At 33.6% G+C, this 15,788-nt stretch overlaps 3 protein-coding genes across 3 annotated transcripts; all 3 read left to right on the top strand.

The window, feature by feature from the left end:
• Positions 1–412: 412 nt before the first annotated feature.
• Positions 413–2,086, top strand: ELE39_003743 (CCT chaperonin gamma subunit; the record flags this gene model as incomplete). The annotated part of the gene is made up of 1 exon (XM_067346770.1): positions 413–2,086. One exon carries the CDS (start codon positions 413–415, stop codon positions 2,084–2,086), a length of 1,674 nt encoding a protein of 557 aa, XP_067201006.1.
• A 494-nt stretch (positions 2,087–2,580) lies between these two features.
• ELE39_003742 (Ank) lies at positions 2,581–9,201 on the top strand (the record flags this gene model as incomplete). Its single annotated transcript, XM_067346769.1, has 1 exon — positions 2,581–9,201. One exon carries the CDS (start codon positions 2,581–2,583, stop codon positions 9,199–9,201), a length of 6,621 nt encoding a protein of 2,206 aa, XP_067201005.1.
• A 926-nt stretch (positions 9,202–10,127) lies between these two features.
• ELE39_003741 (Ank repeat with signal peptide) lies at positions 10,128–15,371 on the top strand (the record flags this gene model as incomplete). The annotated part of the gene is made up of 1 exon (XM_067346768.1): positions 10,128–15,371. The coding sequence occupies one exon, from the start codon at positions 10,128–10,130 to the stop codon at positions 15,369–15,371; it is 5,244 nt and encodes a 1,747-aa protein (XP_067201004.1).
• Between the last annotated feature and the right edge of the window lie 417 nt (positions 15,372–15,788).

Below are 15,788 nucleotides of genomic sequence, written 5' to 3'. Positions count from 1 at the left end.
CTACTTAATGTAAATAACTAAATAAGTTATAATAAATAATAGAATTAGAGCAAATTGTCTTCTAAATAATAAAAGTAAATACAGCTAGTAAATTACGTATGTAATTTATTAATAAACATAGTAATTTGTCTATTTAAAAGGATTAAAAAGTCTAAATAGACAGTTTTAATAGATTAATAATTAATATAATAGTTGAGGGAAAAAGGTGGGGAAAAGAAGCTAATAAGTTTAAGTACCAAAATAAGGTTTTATATGGTAGAATACTAATTAAAACGCTTCTTTCAGAAAAAAATTTTAATTGATATTTATCATTTTTTTCTAATTTGAAGGAAAGTCTAGCAACAAATCCTTAATATTGCTAAGTGGGGAAGAATCTTTTTGAGAGAAGGATATTAACTTGGATTAATTAAAGATGATGCCAAATCAAGTTTTGGTTGTACAACAATCTTCTCAAAGAGATCAAGGAAGAAAAGCTCAGCTAAGAAATATCCAGGCAGGAAAAACTGTTGCAGATGTTGTCAGAACTACTTTGGGTCCAAAGGCAATGTTAAAGATGCTTTTGGATCCTTTGGGTGGAATAGTTCTTACAAATGATGGGAACAGTATTTTGAGAGAGGTTGACGTTGCCCATCCTGGAGCAAAATCTATAATTGAGCTCTCAAGAGCAATAGATGAGGAGGTAGGAGATGGGACAACAAGTGTTGTGGTTCTAGCAGGCGAGTTTTTGGCTTGTGCAGAGCCTCTTTTACAGAAGAACATACATCCGACAATTATAGCCAAGGGATATTTAAGAGCACTGGACGATTCTATAAGGTTTATGGAGGAAATGAGCGTCAAATTGGATGTAAATAACAGAGAATCTCTGGTCAGTGTGGTTGACTCTTGTTTAAAAACTAAATTTTCAGGGAGATGGGGCAGTTTAATTAGTTCTATGGCATTAAAGGCAGCAGAGACTGTCTCAATTGCTAATTCAGGTTCACCAAAAGAAATTGATATTAAGAGATATGTAAGAATTGAAAAGATTCCAGGAGGTGAGATTGAGGATAGCTGTGTCTTGGACGGTGTTGTTGTTAACAAGGATGTAGTTCATCCCCGAATGAAAAGATTGATAATTAACCCAAAGGTATTGTTGTTAGATTGTACCCTTGAATATAAGAAGGGCGAAAGTCAGACAAATGTAGAAATTACTAAGGAGGCAGACTGGGAGGCTCTATTAAGACAAGAGGAAGAAGAGGTCGAAGCTATGTGTAAGGACATTATTGCAACTGGCTGCAACGTCGTATTCACAGAAAAGGGTGTTTCTGATCTTGCTCAACATTTCCTTGTTAAGGCAGGGATTTCTGTAATTAGAAGGGTCAGGAAGAGTGACAATAACAGAATTGCTAGAGTTACTGGAGCTACAATTGCTAGCAGAACAGAAGAACTTACAACAAATGATGTGGGAACTTGCTGTGGGAGATTTGAGGTTAAGAAAATCGGAGACGAATACTTTTGTTTCCTGACAGAATCAAAGACTCCAAAAGCATGCTCCATTCTTTTGAGAGGAGGATCCAAGGACGTTTTAAATGAGCTTGAGAGAAATCTACACGATGCTCTTGCTGTTGCTAGAAATATCCTTCTTGATCCAGCTCTACTTCCTGGTGGAGGTGGTACAGAAATGGCTATTTCTTGCTATTTAAATGAAAAGTCGTTTTCTATTGAAGATACCCAAGTATGGGCCTACAAAGCTTTCGCCCAAGCTCTGGAAATTATACCAAAGACTCTAGCTCAGAATTGTGGAGCTAATGTTATGAAAACTTTGACTTTATTAAGATCTCACTATCTACCTTCATCTGCAACTAAGGGACAGAAGCCCATTCATGGAATTAATGGATGCACTGGCGCCATTACAGACGTTACGGAACTCGGCATATGGGATACACTTGCTGTCAAACAACAAGTTTACAAGACTGCTGTAGAAGCCACTCTCATGCTCCTTAGAATAGACGATGTTCTTAGCTCCGTATCCAAGAAAAAAGATCCAGTTCAGAACAACATTGAGCAGAATCCGAATATGGAGTCATTTGGCGACTCTCGAGACGGCTAAACCTTTTTTTTACGCTTTGCATGTAGAACGTTTTTACTTTCCTAAAGCCCGTCATTTTTGGAAAATTAACTAGAAAATTCATCTATAATTACTTAGAGTTATTCTATTATTAATAAAGTTCTATTACTCATTCGTTGCCTTGCTGCCTTCACTTTAAAACACTTTTTTGCAGTTAGGTGCCTCAGGAAAATGTTATTTCTGTTCTAAAATGTAAATTCTTTTAACACGTCATCCTTGCATGCATGACTGTTCTTTTTTTTTTGCCCACATTATGAGATATGTCCCCGCCGAACGGTACCCTGATGAATTAAAAACAAATTTTAATGTAAAAATTTTATGACAAAATAGAAAAAAGAACTAGTAGAAGAAAAGCTGGTAATAGAAAAAGGATAGTTTTTATGTTTGCATTCAAGAAACTTTTGAATTGCTCCAGATTATAGTGGCTTTTTTTCAAGTTATTTCGTTTCGATGGAAAACAAAAGACTCATCAAAAAATGAAAAAAACACAAAATAAGACTAAAAATGTCTTTTTAAAAGATAATGCATTCAATAGAATTGAGATTATAGCTCTATTTTGCCTCCAAATACTGATTTCTTGGCAAGTTTTTCGAAATATCCAGTTTGTCAAAAGTTCTGAAATTAGAGGACCTATTGCTAATTGCAAGAATGTTCATGATAATTACTACTATAAAAGAGCGGGATTAGAGCAATTGTCTGAAGATACACTCTATAAAGATAACAAAGTTCTCGGTGGCGAGGAAAAGATGTTTCCTGAATTAATTAGTGAACTAATTGAGCTTCCTGAAGTCACAAAGAATCTGTTATTAACGGGAAAACTTGACGATACTGAGGATTTCTTTGAGAGTTTAGTATACTTTGAAAACGATCCTGAGGAAAACTCTGACAACAAGCTCTATTCTGCGATCAACCACGATGGATCCATGCTTTTTTCATTTAATGCTAGAGTTCGAAAGAACGCAATTGTTCCAATTTATTATAAAAGACCGGTACAAAAAGTACCATTAGAAGAAAAGCTCACATATTACATTCATCCATTGTATCTGATTGCAGACTTTCTTGAGACTGATATGAGCTCAAAGGCTATCCTGGATATTATTGAGCCTCTTATGCTTAATATTACCACTTATAATAGTGAATATAAAAAAAGAAATCTTATCTATTGCAAAAAACTTAATAATATTAAAAATAAGGTCTTGGATACAGAAGGAGGATACCATATACTATACAATCTCATAAGACGCAAAAGGAGTGGATCTTTGCATATTCTTAAGAAACTTATTCAATATGGTCTTGATATCCACATTTTTGAAAAGTTTCCTCAATTATTTACTCTGGCTGTAAGGAAATCCAACCATTCAATTGTCAAATTTATTCTGACTGAAATTTCAAAGGCAAAGGACACCTCCAAAAGCGACCAAAGTGCTTTGGAACGTTTGGATCCTAATTTTCATACAACTATTAACTCCTGCCCCTCCTCTGATTTTAATATCACCAATATTTTATCTTCTAACTTTACCAATGGCACTTCACCTTTTCTCGAATTCTCAAATTCCTCAGCCTTGCCTTCTTCTCCCTCATCCTCCTTGAACTACCTTAACTCCTCAAGGTCAACTATATATTCCACTTTCTCTAATAAGCAAGACGACATAGATCTTGATTTTCTGAATAATCTTCAAAATGATGATTCTCCCACGTATATTCACCGAGCCCATGATCACTCTAAACATAATCATTCCCAAGATCAACTCAAACAGACTAAGACTCATTCTCCAGCATCCTTGAGCCATCAGCTAGGATGCGATCAGAAAAATCTCGTAAATTTGGTTGACAACTATAACCACACTTCGTTGTTCTATGCAGTCGAGAATAATGACCTTGAAATGGCTGAGATCTTGATTTCAAATGGAGCCTGCATTAACATGTGGGATCCCAGAACTGGTTTAAATCCCCTGATGATGGCTCTAGAAAACCATAATGGAGCAATGCTTAGCTTGATTATGGATAATGGAGGAGATCCCTTGAGAATTTCACCTATTTCTGGCCTAGATGTAATGGACCTTGCAATTCAGGAAAATGATGGTAAAATGATTGAAAGGATTGTAAATCACGTTAATTATGATATTAACACTTCTGATAATGACATTGGATCCATTATATTAGAATACGCAACTTTCCAAGATAAGTCTGAACTTAAGCTTATAGGCAAAACCTTTAAGAAACAATTAAACCGTGATTACTTCTTCAAACAGCTAAAGGATTATGAAAAAGAGGCAAGACATGTTCTTGACATTGTTAAGATCCGAATCTCAGATCCGATATTGAATAGATTGCTCAAAATGGAGAGCAAGAAGAAGGTAGCAATGATTTGTCAGGTGACTGATGAAGATGGAAGAGGAGCTCTCTGGTGGTCTGCTTATTATGGTAATATTAAACAAGTACAAATAATACTCGACTTTTACAGTAGAGCAATACGTAATAGATGGTTGGGCTATCAGAATTGTAATCCCCATAGAGATGATAAGTATGGTATTTATCCATTGAATCTAATTATAAGAAAGGCTTTGAGAATACCAAAGAAGCTAATTATTGATATGCTTCAATTTAGAGACCCACAAACCAATTCTCCTCTAATTTTACAGATTCTGACCAAATCAAAACAACCTCTAAGGGCATTAAAGAATACAATCCATACCTTGAAAGAAAAGTTTGATATTTCATATTCTTTCATTAATATTTGGTCAAATGGCTCCAGCATGACTGAACCAATATACTATGCAATAAGGAGGAAGCTATCCACAAAAATCATTTACTATCTGCTGGAAATAGCTGTAAAGTACTCCGAGGAGACAATGGGTAGCACTTCAACATGGAGAAGAAGAGTGAGTAATTCTGTTCATATTTTAAAGAATGTAAAAAATGTGGATATATCATCCATGTTACAGCTTCATGAGAACCACTTCTTCCACTTTGACCATCAAGATGGGAATTTATTTGGTAATTATTATAATGATGATATTGCGCTTTCTCTCAAGCTTAAGAAGAAAAACCTGATAAGAGATATATCAGACCAGAGTGAAAGGAGCCTTCTCAGGGAACCAAAGGGATTTTTTGTAAGTAGTGGTACTGGGCTGAGGAATTTCTTTGATAATAAATGGAGGACAAATATAAACTTTCTTCTTCAAAACGAAGAGCTTCAAAATATCACTCCATCTAATACTATTCCTCCTGAAGACCTTCCTTTGGTCATCCTTCCTCCGAAACTTAGGTCAATTTTCTCTATTAATTACGTCCAAGTTGATAATAGCCCTGAAAGCATTGCAAAAATTATTCTTGGAAGAGGTCCTTCACATAATTCCATTGAAAACATTAGAAAGTTGATAGAGTACGCTGTTGGGCTTGATTCTGACAACTTTCAGAGTCACTTCAGATATAGCTCTAATAATTCTTCGCCTTTGAATATGAATTTTCTCTCCAAAACTGGAGATTTTATGAAAAGATCTATTAGCAAAGATCCCCCTTACCTTAACTCAAGCATTAAAGACGGCAAAGCCCATGGAGACTCATTAAAATTTACAAAAAACTGTGACTTTGATGACAAAACTTTCAACAGAAACAACAATGGTGATTTTGGAAGCTACAAGTTCAATGGAATGATGAACTTGCAAAATGCAGTTGGAAAAGAATTCAATGACAACCCCCATTCGTATTCTCGCTTTAACAGGAGGTGGAACTTGAAAGGTAAAGGCAATCTAAACACTTATGATCAACAGATTGGAGAATTTGAGAGTCCTTTGTCCGGCTCAGGAGGCTCGCAAGATCCTTTTCGAGAATTTTTTAACAGAAAATCGTACCTGAATGAAACTCCCCAAATGCTAGAACATTCGTCTCTTCCACCGCACCAACAACGATCAAGCTCCTTTTTACCTTCCCAATCAGCCTCCTCGGATCTCTTAGGCTTCAATTCTGGCCCTACCTCTCCTTCCTCACTGCCAACTTCATCTTATGCACATCCGAGTATCATCCCCAGCCATTTTTTGTATCCATTTGGAGAAGCCAGTACCGATGCAATCTATTCAATAGTCAAGCTCAGACCAGACACTATCGGTGAAATTCTCACCAGAGTTAGTTATAAATCTCCCTCAGACGCCATTCGCGTTCTGGCTTTGTTAGATGCTCTTCCGAGCGATTTCCCGCCATTTAATGCACATGCATATTCCCCTTTACAAAGGGCCGCCACAATTTTGTATAAATATAAAGGCCAGAGGGACACTTTGCCAGTATTGCATGCATTATTGTCTACCAGGTTTGTAAAGTTATTTTCTGCAGAGCAATTAATGGAAAGTTTAAATTTGCTTGCTTTAATAGAATATAAGCCTTCAAGCACTCTTGAACTATTTGGAGGTCTTCCAAGTTACTGTTTATATTACGGTACTCAAAGTGGAAATGTCAGGCATTATTATTCCAAAAGCGGGTACTGGGAGATGAATTCTTCTTCAAGTGAGAAGGATACTATGAATGAGGACAACTTGTATTCTTCAGAGGGAATTGATGAAAAAAAGGATTTTGTTAGGTCTCAAGAACAAGGCTTTGGTACTTTGGAGAGAGAAAATTACTGGTTTTGGAGCTTTAAGAATAATTACGAGAATATGAATGGTGATGGGAATTGGAAAGCCCAAATAGAGCTTAATGAGAGCTTCAGTACAAGTAGAATGAATGAGGGTTGCCCAATAAAGCTAAGCTTAATAGAGAAATTGAGGGAAATATCCAATCTTCCATGGGAAAAGAAACTAACGGAATCTGATTTAGTATTTGTATTCCTTTGTTTCATTACAGTTTTGATGCTTTTTTCTATATACTGCAATTCAAATTTAAGTCTTCATTCGATATGTAATTCAGTTAACAAGAAATTGATAAAGTATTCAAGTAAACTAAACCAAGAAATACCATTATCTGACTTGGGATGCAATTTCACTATGGATTTTGGCCTGGTTTTCATGCTCAATATTCCGTTTCCTTCAAAGAATAATGTTAAGGCAGGACTTTTGAATTCCATTAAAGCTTGTTTTCTGATTAATAAAGTTTCGAAATTCCCTGTGAAAAAGTATACAAATACTCACGAAAACCTCTATGAATCATTTCAGTATTCACTTATTTCATTCATTATCAAATTCTCAAAAGCGTTTAATTTGATCAAGTTGATTTCAATTTTGACTTTCTTTACATGGATTGTGGTTTTCCAAATTTACGAAGAGATTGTATGCTTTATATTACTTACTTGTATTGCAATAATCATTTATACCCTCCATGGATTCAGAATTGATGAGAATATGTATAGCCAGCTGAATTCTTGTTTTAAGTACAACAATAGCTTATTATTACCAGAAATTATGATTCTTTATGAGCAAACAAATGCTCAAGTGATTAGAATAGCAAAGAGAGCGATTTATCTTCACAGTAACCTTAGGAATGCCACATTTTCTCAGAATATTGATAAAAGTGAGATATCTTCAAAGCAAATCAAAAAGCTTAAAGCTTCAAAAAATGATCTTTCTCCAGAAAACACTTATACAGAGATTCCAGAAATTGGATTATTGGAAATTTCAAAATTTTGTTATAATAACGTGGAAAAAACTTTCAAATGTTACCGTTTACTATTCATTATCCAAATTATTTGTCTCATATTCTCATTCTTAATCACCATGAAGTTACCTTTTAATTGTTATACTAGCCCAGAGTTTTCAATTTCAAGAGACTGGAGATATAGCTCTGCAGATTTAACATTTATTTTCGGAAATATAAACTCATGTAGAAAGCTTTACCAATTTCAATATCCTCATCTTTTCCAACTTACAAGATTCTACCCACTAACCGTCTCATTTCTCCATTTTACGGCATTTATATACTATTGGCAATTACTTTCAATGATTTCCTCCCCAATTTTATCAGTAATTCTTGCTTTGTATCACTTCCACTCTCTTTCAAGCGTTTTTAATTCTGCTCTTTCAACTCCAATTAGCATCCTACTTCCAAATGCTAAAAATAGCAAACTTTTAATTTCCCAATCCTACTCATCTAAAGAAGTAAGCAGAGCCAATTCAGTAGGCACTCCTATAATTTCAGGAGAAAAACTACAGTCCGGGGACAAAAAATCCAACGCCAATAAGTCTTTGATAATTGATGATAAGAACTCAATAATAAGTTCAAATGGAAATAATTCACCAAGTGTATATTTGGCCAAGGACTCTTCTAACAACTCACTTAAAACTCAAAGCAACCCCAATATTAGACTGCAAAGCGTGGGTGAAATTACATACACTGGATCTTTGGAAATATCAAATTCATGTAATCAGATAGTGAACAATAAGGCAACTCAAAGCCCTGATAGTTTTTCATTAAGTCCACCTCAAAATACCTTAGGCTTACTTCAACCCTCAAACTCAACAACTCCAAGGAATTCCATTAATAGTCAGAGTCCAGAAATTAGACTGAGTAATTTTCTCAAATTGAATCATTACTCGACAGAAATTCAGTACCAAGACTTTGAGCACCTTGAAATTAATTATTCCAAGGTTAATCCTTACAAGATTGAGAATAATTCAGAAACATCATACTACCAAGTCCTTGAAGCACAGATATATCCTTTCTTTATTTGGGCAGACTCAAGAAGAACTTCCCATAGAATATGTAAGTACTTTTGGAAACCTATTGACTTTTTCAGAGACATCCTCGCAATTGTAACCATTTCCTTTGCACTGGTTTACTACTACGTTGAAATTAATTCTCTGCCAATAAAAACCGTAAGACTATGGAATGTTGTTCCAATCTCCACACTGCTTCTCGCCGCGTCATTGATATATATAATGCATATTATGGTTGAAATTCACAATTTAACTGTTGAATTTTGGCAGTGGGTACCCGATGTTTATGATATTCTTCCAATATGCTCAAATCTTCTGAATTCAGTTGAAACAACGATGAGACTACTACCATTTCTTACTTCCCCATTTTATATTCTAAATACGCCAGTAAAGCTACCCTTACTTTTTGGCTCAATTCTCGTGCTTGTATTGTTAATCAATGTTAACTTTAATTAATTAAACATCTCAATTAGTTTTTTTTATAAAGACTTAAATAATTTATAATTTTTTTTTTATTCGGTACCCATATTTTTTTCAATTCTGCATGCATTTTCGTCTAAATTTTGTGTGTTTTCCCGTCAAATTTTGGCGCGCTCTGTCATTTAACAGTACCCACATTTCTCCTTTATTAAATCATTTAATTATGAATAAAAATATATATAAATAAATAATAAATGAGTACATATTTATATTTGAATATATATATATATATATATATATATATAAATATATATGTATATATATATATATTTATATATTCATATTTATATATTATTTATTTATATAAATATACAAATTTATATTACTATAGTTACATTTATATATAGTAATCACGTAATTAATTTCTTGCTTGGCAGATAATTAGCTTACTTTTTGAAGTTACTTTTATTCATATATTTATATATTATACATATAAATATACATATACATAATATCGTTATTTGCATTATCAACATTAAAACTTACATTTTAGAGACCGATCTCAATATTACTGGATATATTATAATTCTATTCACCATATTTAATACTTGTATTTTGAAAAAAGTAAATGAAATTTCTCAATTGAACTCCCAAGTTTCAAAATCACCCTTAAACATTTAAAACTGCCAATAATTAATATATAGCAGTGCTGGTTATCATCGCTGAAAGACTGGATTTACTGTAAGTCTTATGATGAATCTTCAAATATTTCTGGTGCATGCATGATGTAAATATTTATACTTGAACTAATTAATTAGCTTATATTTTATATTTAACATTTAAATTACAAATGTATCTACGCTATAATTTAATTGAGCATTAACTTTATTAATTTTTGACCTATATCCAAAAAATTCAAATTCATATTCAAGTTTTTTATTGCTTTTCTCTCACTTGCAATAATGAACAATCGCATTAATCTTCATTCCAGAATTCCGAAGATCCTTGGATTTACTTTAACCATTATATTAGTAATATTTGCAGATGAAATAATTAGTCCAAAGGCGAAAAGAAAATATGGATATAAGATTTCCGAAAGTAGTAAAGTGACAGAATCTGACTACTACTCAATGAATAGCCGGTCCAAGTTTGAGGAAAGCATGGAAAACTCCAAATCTGTTCTCACTAGGTATTCTGGGGACCGTTTATCTGCTCCAGTACAGCTCTTGGAATCAATCATTGCACGGGATATTGGGAGATTTATCAACATTTCCAGCTTTCTATCAAAAATTGGGTATAAATTTGGAAAAAGTAAGCACTCTGAAACTGCTTTGACTGCTGCATGCAAGATTTCTGGAGAAATTGGATATTTTTTTGTATCTCACCTTCTTTCTTTAGGAGCTTCTGCTGATGTTTATAGTGAATATGGCTTCACTCCGCTTCTTCTAGCCTGCAAGAACCAACACAAAGAAGTTGTTAGACTATTAATAGAAAAAGGGAGATCTCAATTAGACTGTACAGACTCTGATGGTAGAACTCCCCTATTTTATGCAATAAGCCAGCTTGATATAGGATTGGTAAATTATCTGCTAGAAAAAGGAGCAAATCCCAATTTTAGAGATATTTTAGGGAATACTCCACTCATCCACGCACTAATGGTGAATTTCAAGGAAGCTGTTAGTGCTCTGTTGTCTTTTGGAGCTTTTCCTTGGATCAGAAATTACGCTGGATTTGATCCAGTTACCTTGGCGGTTCTTGAAAATAGAATTGATATCCTTCCAATACTGATTAGTTCAAAAAGATACTCACTTGAAGAGTTTAATATACGGAAGGATGTTCCAGAATACCATCATTCAGCTGCTAGAAGACTTTTGTTGGGAATTAAGTACTACATCAGAGAACAAATACTCCTGGAATTACTTGAGATTGAGATATCGCTCGAGAATGTAGTTATATGCTCTGCTTCTGATCAAAATGGTCTAACTATTCTCTGGTGGGCATGCAAACTCCATTATCCCAAATTAATCTTCAGATTGTTGGAATTCTACCTTCAAGCAAGAAACTTACCAGAAGGACATACATGTAATCCCCATAAAACTGGTAACAATCAGATTATGCCAATTGAGCTTCTAATTACCCACTTATATAGTGAAGAACAGCCATACGGCTTCTCCTTTAGAAGAAGATTTATGGATTTAATGTTCAAAGCAACCTCCTTTAAGGCTAAGAATACTCCAAATATTGTATTGATGAATATATTTGCTCTTTTGTTTATGCTTGATCCATATTCTAACAGATCTTTTTTGATTCAGGCACTGTACTCTAATAGAAGTATTGAAACTCTCACAAGGGTTCTTTTTGGTCTACCAATGTATAATTCAAATTCCAATTTCCAGAGCATTACCCAAATGTTAATTCTAGTCAAGAAGAGTGAGCTAATGAACAGGTTTAGTGAAATGATTAAAACCATTATTTTTACTCTGATAAATAGTAATTTTAATAACCAACTTCAAATCTCCCAAGACCAAATCAATAAAGAAAAGGACCAATTTGAGCAATCTGTTTTACTTTTAACGTCAAAGATTGTTTGTATGGTCTTTAAAAGAGATCTCAGGTTAAAAACTGAAGATCTGGGAGAATTTTCCGGAAAAAGTATGCTTAATCCATTCATTTACCCTCTGTTGGTAATCGGTGAGACAAGCTCTTTAGAGGAATCCAATTCCCTTAGTATTAGCATCCTTCGAGGAAATAACTTATTGACGATATTTCTCACAAACTTATTCAACCAATGTATTGAACAAACTGCAACCAAGAGCCTTTCCAAATACAAAAATCTTTGTATAAAAGCATATCACGGTGCACTAAAACTTGCTCTGAAACAGTATCAGCCAGCTGACTCCAACTCTATCTTTCAAAAAGGCGTAGACCTTGCTCTTTTCACTCTTTTACAAAATAGACCAAAAGCCTTTAATGATGTCTTGCTTGAGCTTGACTATTGTAAGCAATCTGAAGAGGCGATTGCTATCAAACTCTTGCAATACGTAATTACAGTCTTTTTACCAAAGCTTTCCTACTCCAATAAGAGACTGTTTAATTCAAAGCTTAAAATGGATACTCAAAAAAATAACTTGGAATCCCAAATGACTTTGAATTATCGCACTTATAATCTTTATAACAAAAATCCCAGAAATAATTTGAAGAAAGAGAGTATTTATGATGAATCATTTCCTCTTCCCTTTCCAAACCAGGTATATAACACAAGAAACAACGATGACATTTCGCCTCTTGAGTTTTCTACAAGGTCTCTGATGAATTATACATGTGATGTAAGTACTCCAAGGTTTGTGGATTTGCTTTTGCTTTCAACCTGGGAAAGTATAGATCTGCTTTCGAATGGTATTATTACGGAAAAGCATCTTAGTAGAACTATGGACTTCCTTTTGAGATCAGTAGTGCCAGAGTCTGCTAAAATACCTCAACCTCTATCATTATTTGCTCTTCAAACCCTAGGATTCTCTCCATTACTCTCGAAGTTTGTACTAAGAAAGCACCAGATCAGCGAGGATACCAAGCCGTTTTACAACTTTGTTGTAAAGAGGAATATTATTTCAGAAGCTATAATAAACCATCCTTCTTTCAAGTCTAACAGGTCAATTGATAATAAGATTATTGCAATCATTGTGATAACTCTTGTTCTCGCTATTATGGTTCTATTAACAGTATTAATTGTAAGTGATAGTCCTTCATCTTATAAGAAAAGGTACCTTAGAAACAATATGAATAGAGCTAACACCGATGATTCCCTTAGATCTTGCCATAACTCAGTTGAGGGTTCCATAATTGGTTATCAACAAGACGAAGTTATTGATGGCTTATTTAATTCTTCCAGAGATGATGAATCCATAAGTTCTCTTAATTCTTCACTAGAAGAAGCCACAAACTCTTACAAAAGAAAGAAGGGCCAGAACTGCTATATCAACGATAATTCCAATATTTGTAGTGTTAGTAACGCCAGTAATAGTTGTAAAAGCGGTACAATTAATGAGCATAGTCGCACTCGTCGTTATAGAGACAATATTACGAGTGGAATTGAGCGAAGCTGTAGCCAAAGTCGAAGCTCAATGGGAAAGAACAAAGGATCATTTATATTGGCTCCTTTTAAGTTACTGTTTAACTGGTTATTATCTAAATATGCTCTTTGCATGATAGGACTTTCATCCTTTCTAAGCACAAAAAAGCAGATTTCTCCGACATTCATACTTGCTAATAACCTTCCAATAAAATCTAAATCATACTTGAAAGCACTGATCTTTGGACTGAAATGTACCTTTATTGGATACGATGCTTTTGAAGATATTTTCTTTAGAATCAGAAAACTCTTAAACTCCAAAACCACAGGGATTCAGAGAAAAACCAACACTTTCATTATTTTTGGGCTCATCCGTTTAGTAATTTTAACCATATCAATGTACTGGATTATTTCCTGCAAGAGCGTTGATTTATTGATTGTTTCAATTTACCTTTCTCTGCTCTCATCCATCTCAAATGCTTCTTTATCGCTTGCAAGTATTTCAATTCACGAGAGAGACCGACTGTTCCATCTTTTTGTTCCATCTAGTGTTAACCTACTTGCCTCAGTGAACGCGGATTACGAGTATCAAGGCGGAGCGTTCGAACTTCATCATGAGGTTATTCCTGAGAACCAGTTAGAATTCTCAACAAAGAATGGCAATCAGTATTCTTCGAATGTCTCACCTATTTATGATGATAAAATTGTACGCATTCTGGATAAGTATGCTGATTCTCTACTTACTCCAGCTTCTCGGCTAATTCATTCTCAGGTCAGCCACTCTCCTCTTCAATCATGTAGTCCAATAAACAAGAATGATGAAAACGAAGAGTCCGACCACAAAAATATTGAAATAATTAATGAAGAGTTCTGGTACAAAAAACTTCCATCTCATAAGTATTGGATCTTGAAGGATGTTTTTCATGAATATTACTCAATTTGGATTAGCTCTAAACATTCTGGGCTACTTCAGTCACAAAACTTTGGACAAAGCAATAATATTAATGCGATTTACGATATTGATCTTGCTTCGAATAGTAACTTTCCAAATAGCAATACAATGATTTCTCAAAATCCATTTGAAGCAATTAACTCTTGCATGGTTTTCTCAGATGAGTACTTTCTTTTCAATACAAATAATATAGGAATTGCATCGAATAGTAATCTGTGCGGAAGCTTGGGAATATGCCATAAAAATAATAGCAATAACTCAGGCTCACAAATAACCAATTCAAATAATAGTCCTGTAAGTTTTCAAAATAATACAACTCCAGGTGAATGTTCTCAAGTTTTAAGTAATATTCCAAGTCGAATTCAGAGTCTTTACTTACAGAATTCCACAATTGAACGCCACATTCTTTCAATTTGCCAAGCTGAGTTTATCAGGCCAGATGACTGTAGAATTTGGTATGTAATTCAGTGGTTAATTTGCATGTTTATTACTCTTTCATTTTATTCGCTCTCTTATTTTGATAAGAGAAATTTATACTATAATTTTCTTCAATACCCAGAAAAATGGAAGAGATTTTCTGAGTTTACTGTAATTACCGTATTTTTTGAAGTAATATTGGTCTCACATTTTGCTCTTCTCGTATGGACATTTCTTAATCCTCTTGGGTTTTTGTGGGTAATAATTATTCAAAGATTTCGTATTTTTTTATATATAATTAATAATCTTTTAAAACGCAGAAAGAAACGTAAGCTTACCAATATTAATGAGACTTTGATATTAAGAGAGCTTACGTTTTTTATAACAATTTGGAATTACATTATTTCAAGAAACAATGGCTTTCTTCAGCTCACTCTTTACAATAAATACTTTAAATCAGCCTATTTCTTCTTCCTGGTTTTCTTTACTCTTCATTTCTTCATTGTGAAGGGACAGATGCAATTAATTATTCGATCTCAGTTATTCTTTACTTTGCTTACATTTGTTATATCTCTTTTGGCCTTAATTACCTTAATACTTATTTTTATTCTGCTCACCAACCTGATTACCAAGAGTATTTCTTCCTCAATCAACTCAATTCTTCATACATATTACCACAACAAGCTTTTCCACTTATTTCTCAGAAGAGAAATTGCTATTTTATCAGCAAAAAGGCATGATGCTTTTCTACACTTTGATTATTACTAAACACTAACTAATTAATTTTTTAATTTATTTAACAGGAATATTTAAAATTTTTGAAAGCAAACTTTCAATTTTTAATTTCCCTAAAATGGAAAATGCCACAATTGCGCTCTGCATGCAAATTCCATGCATTTTTGCATTGTATTCTAATTCAAACAAACTAAAATATTTAAAAAATGCATTTTTGGAAAAAAATTATTTTTTTTAATGAATTGAACATTAAAGGAGAACGTATATATTACTTAATTAAATCGGAATCAATTACAAATCAATGAATTGATTTTATGTTGATATTTTTATATTAAGGGGAGAATGAGGTAGTTCTTTAAATAGTATTTGAACAACCCTAATTATATAATTAATAATTGTTTCTATAAATTTTTTAATTTTTTTTCTACCCTCGACTATTACTTTCATTAC

Source organism: Cryptosporidium sp. chipmunk genotype I (genome assembly GCF_004936735.1).
Source record: "Cryptosporidium sp. chipmunk genotype I strain 37763 chromosome Unknown contig_81, whole genome shotgun sequence".
Classification (NCBI taxonomy): Eukaryota; Apicomplexa; class Conoidasida; order Eucoccidiorida; family Cryptosporidiidae; genus Cryptosporidium; species Cryptosporidium sp. chipmunk genotype I.
The sequence above is the reverse complement of the archived record's forward strand: the minus strand, read 5'-3'. Positions and strand labels throughout refer to the sequence as shown.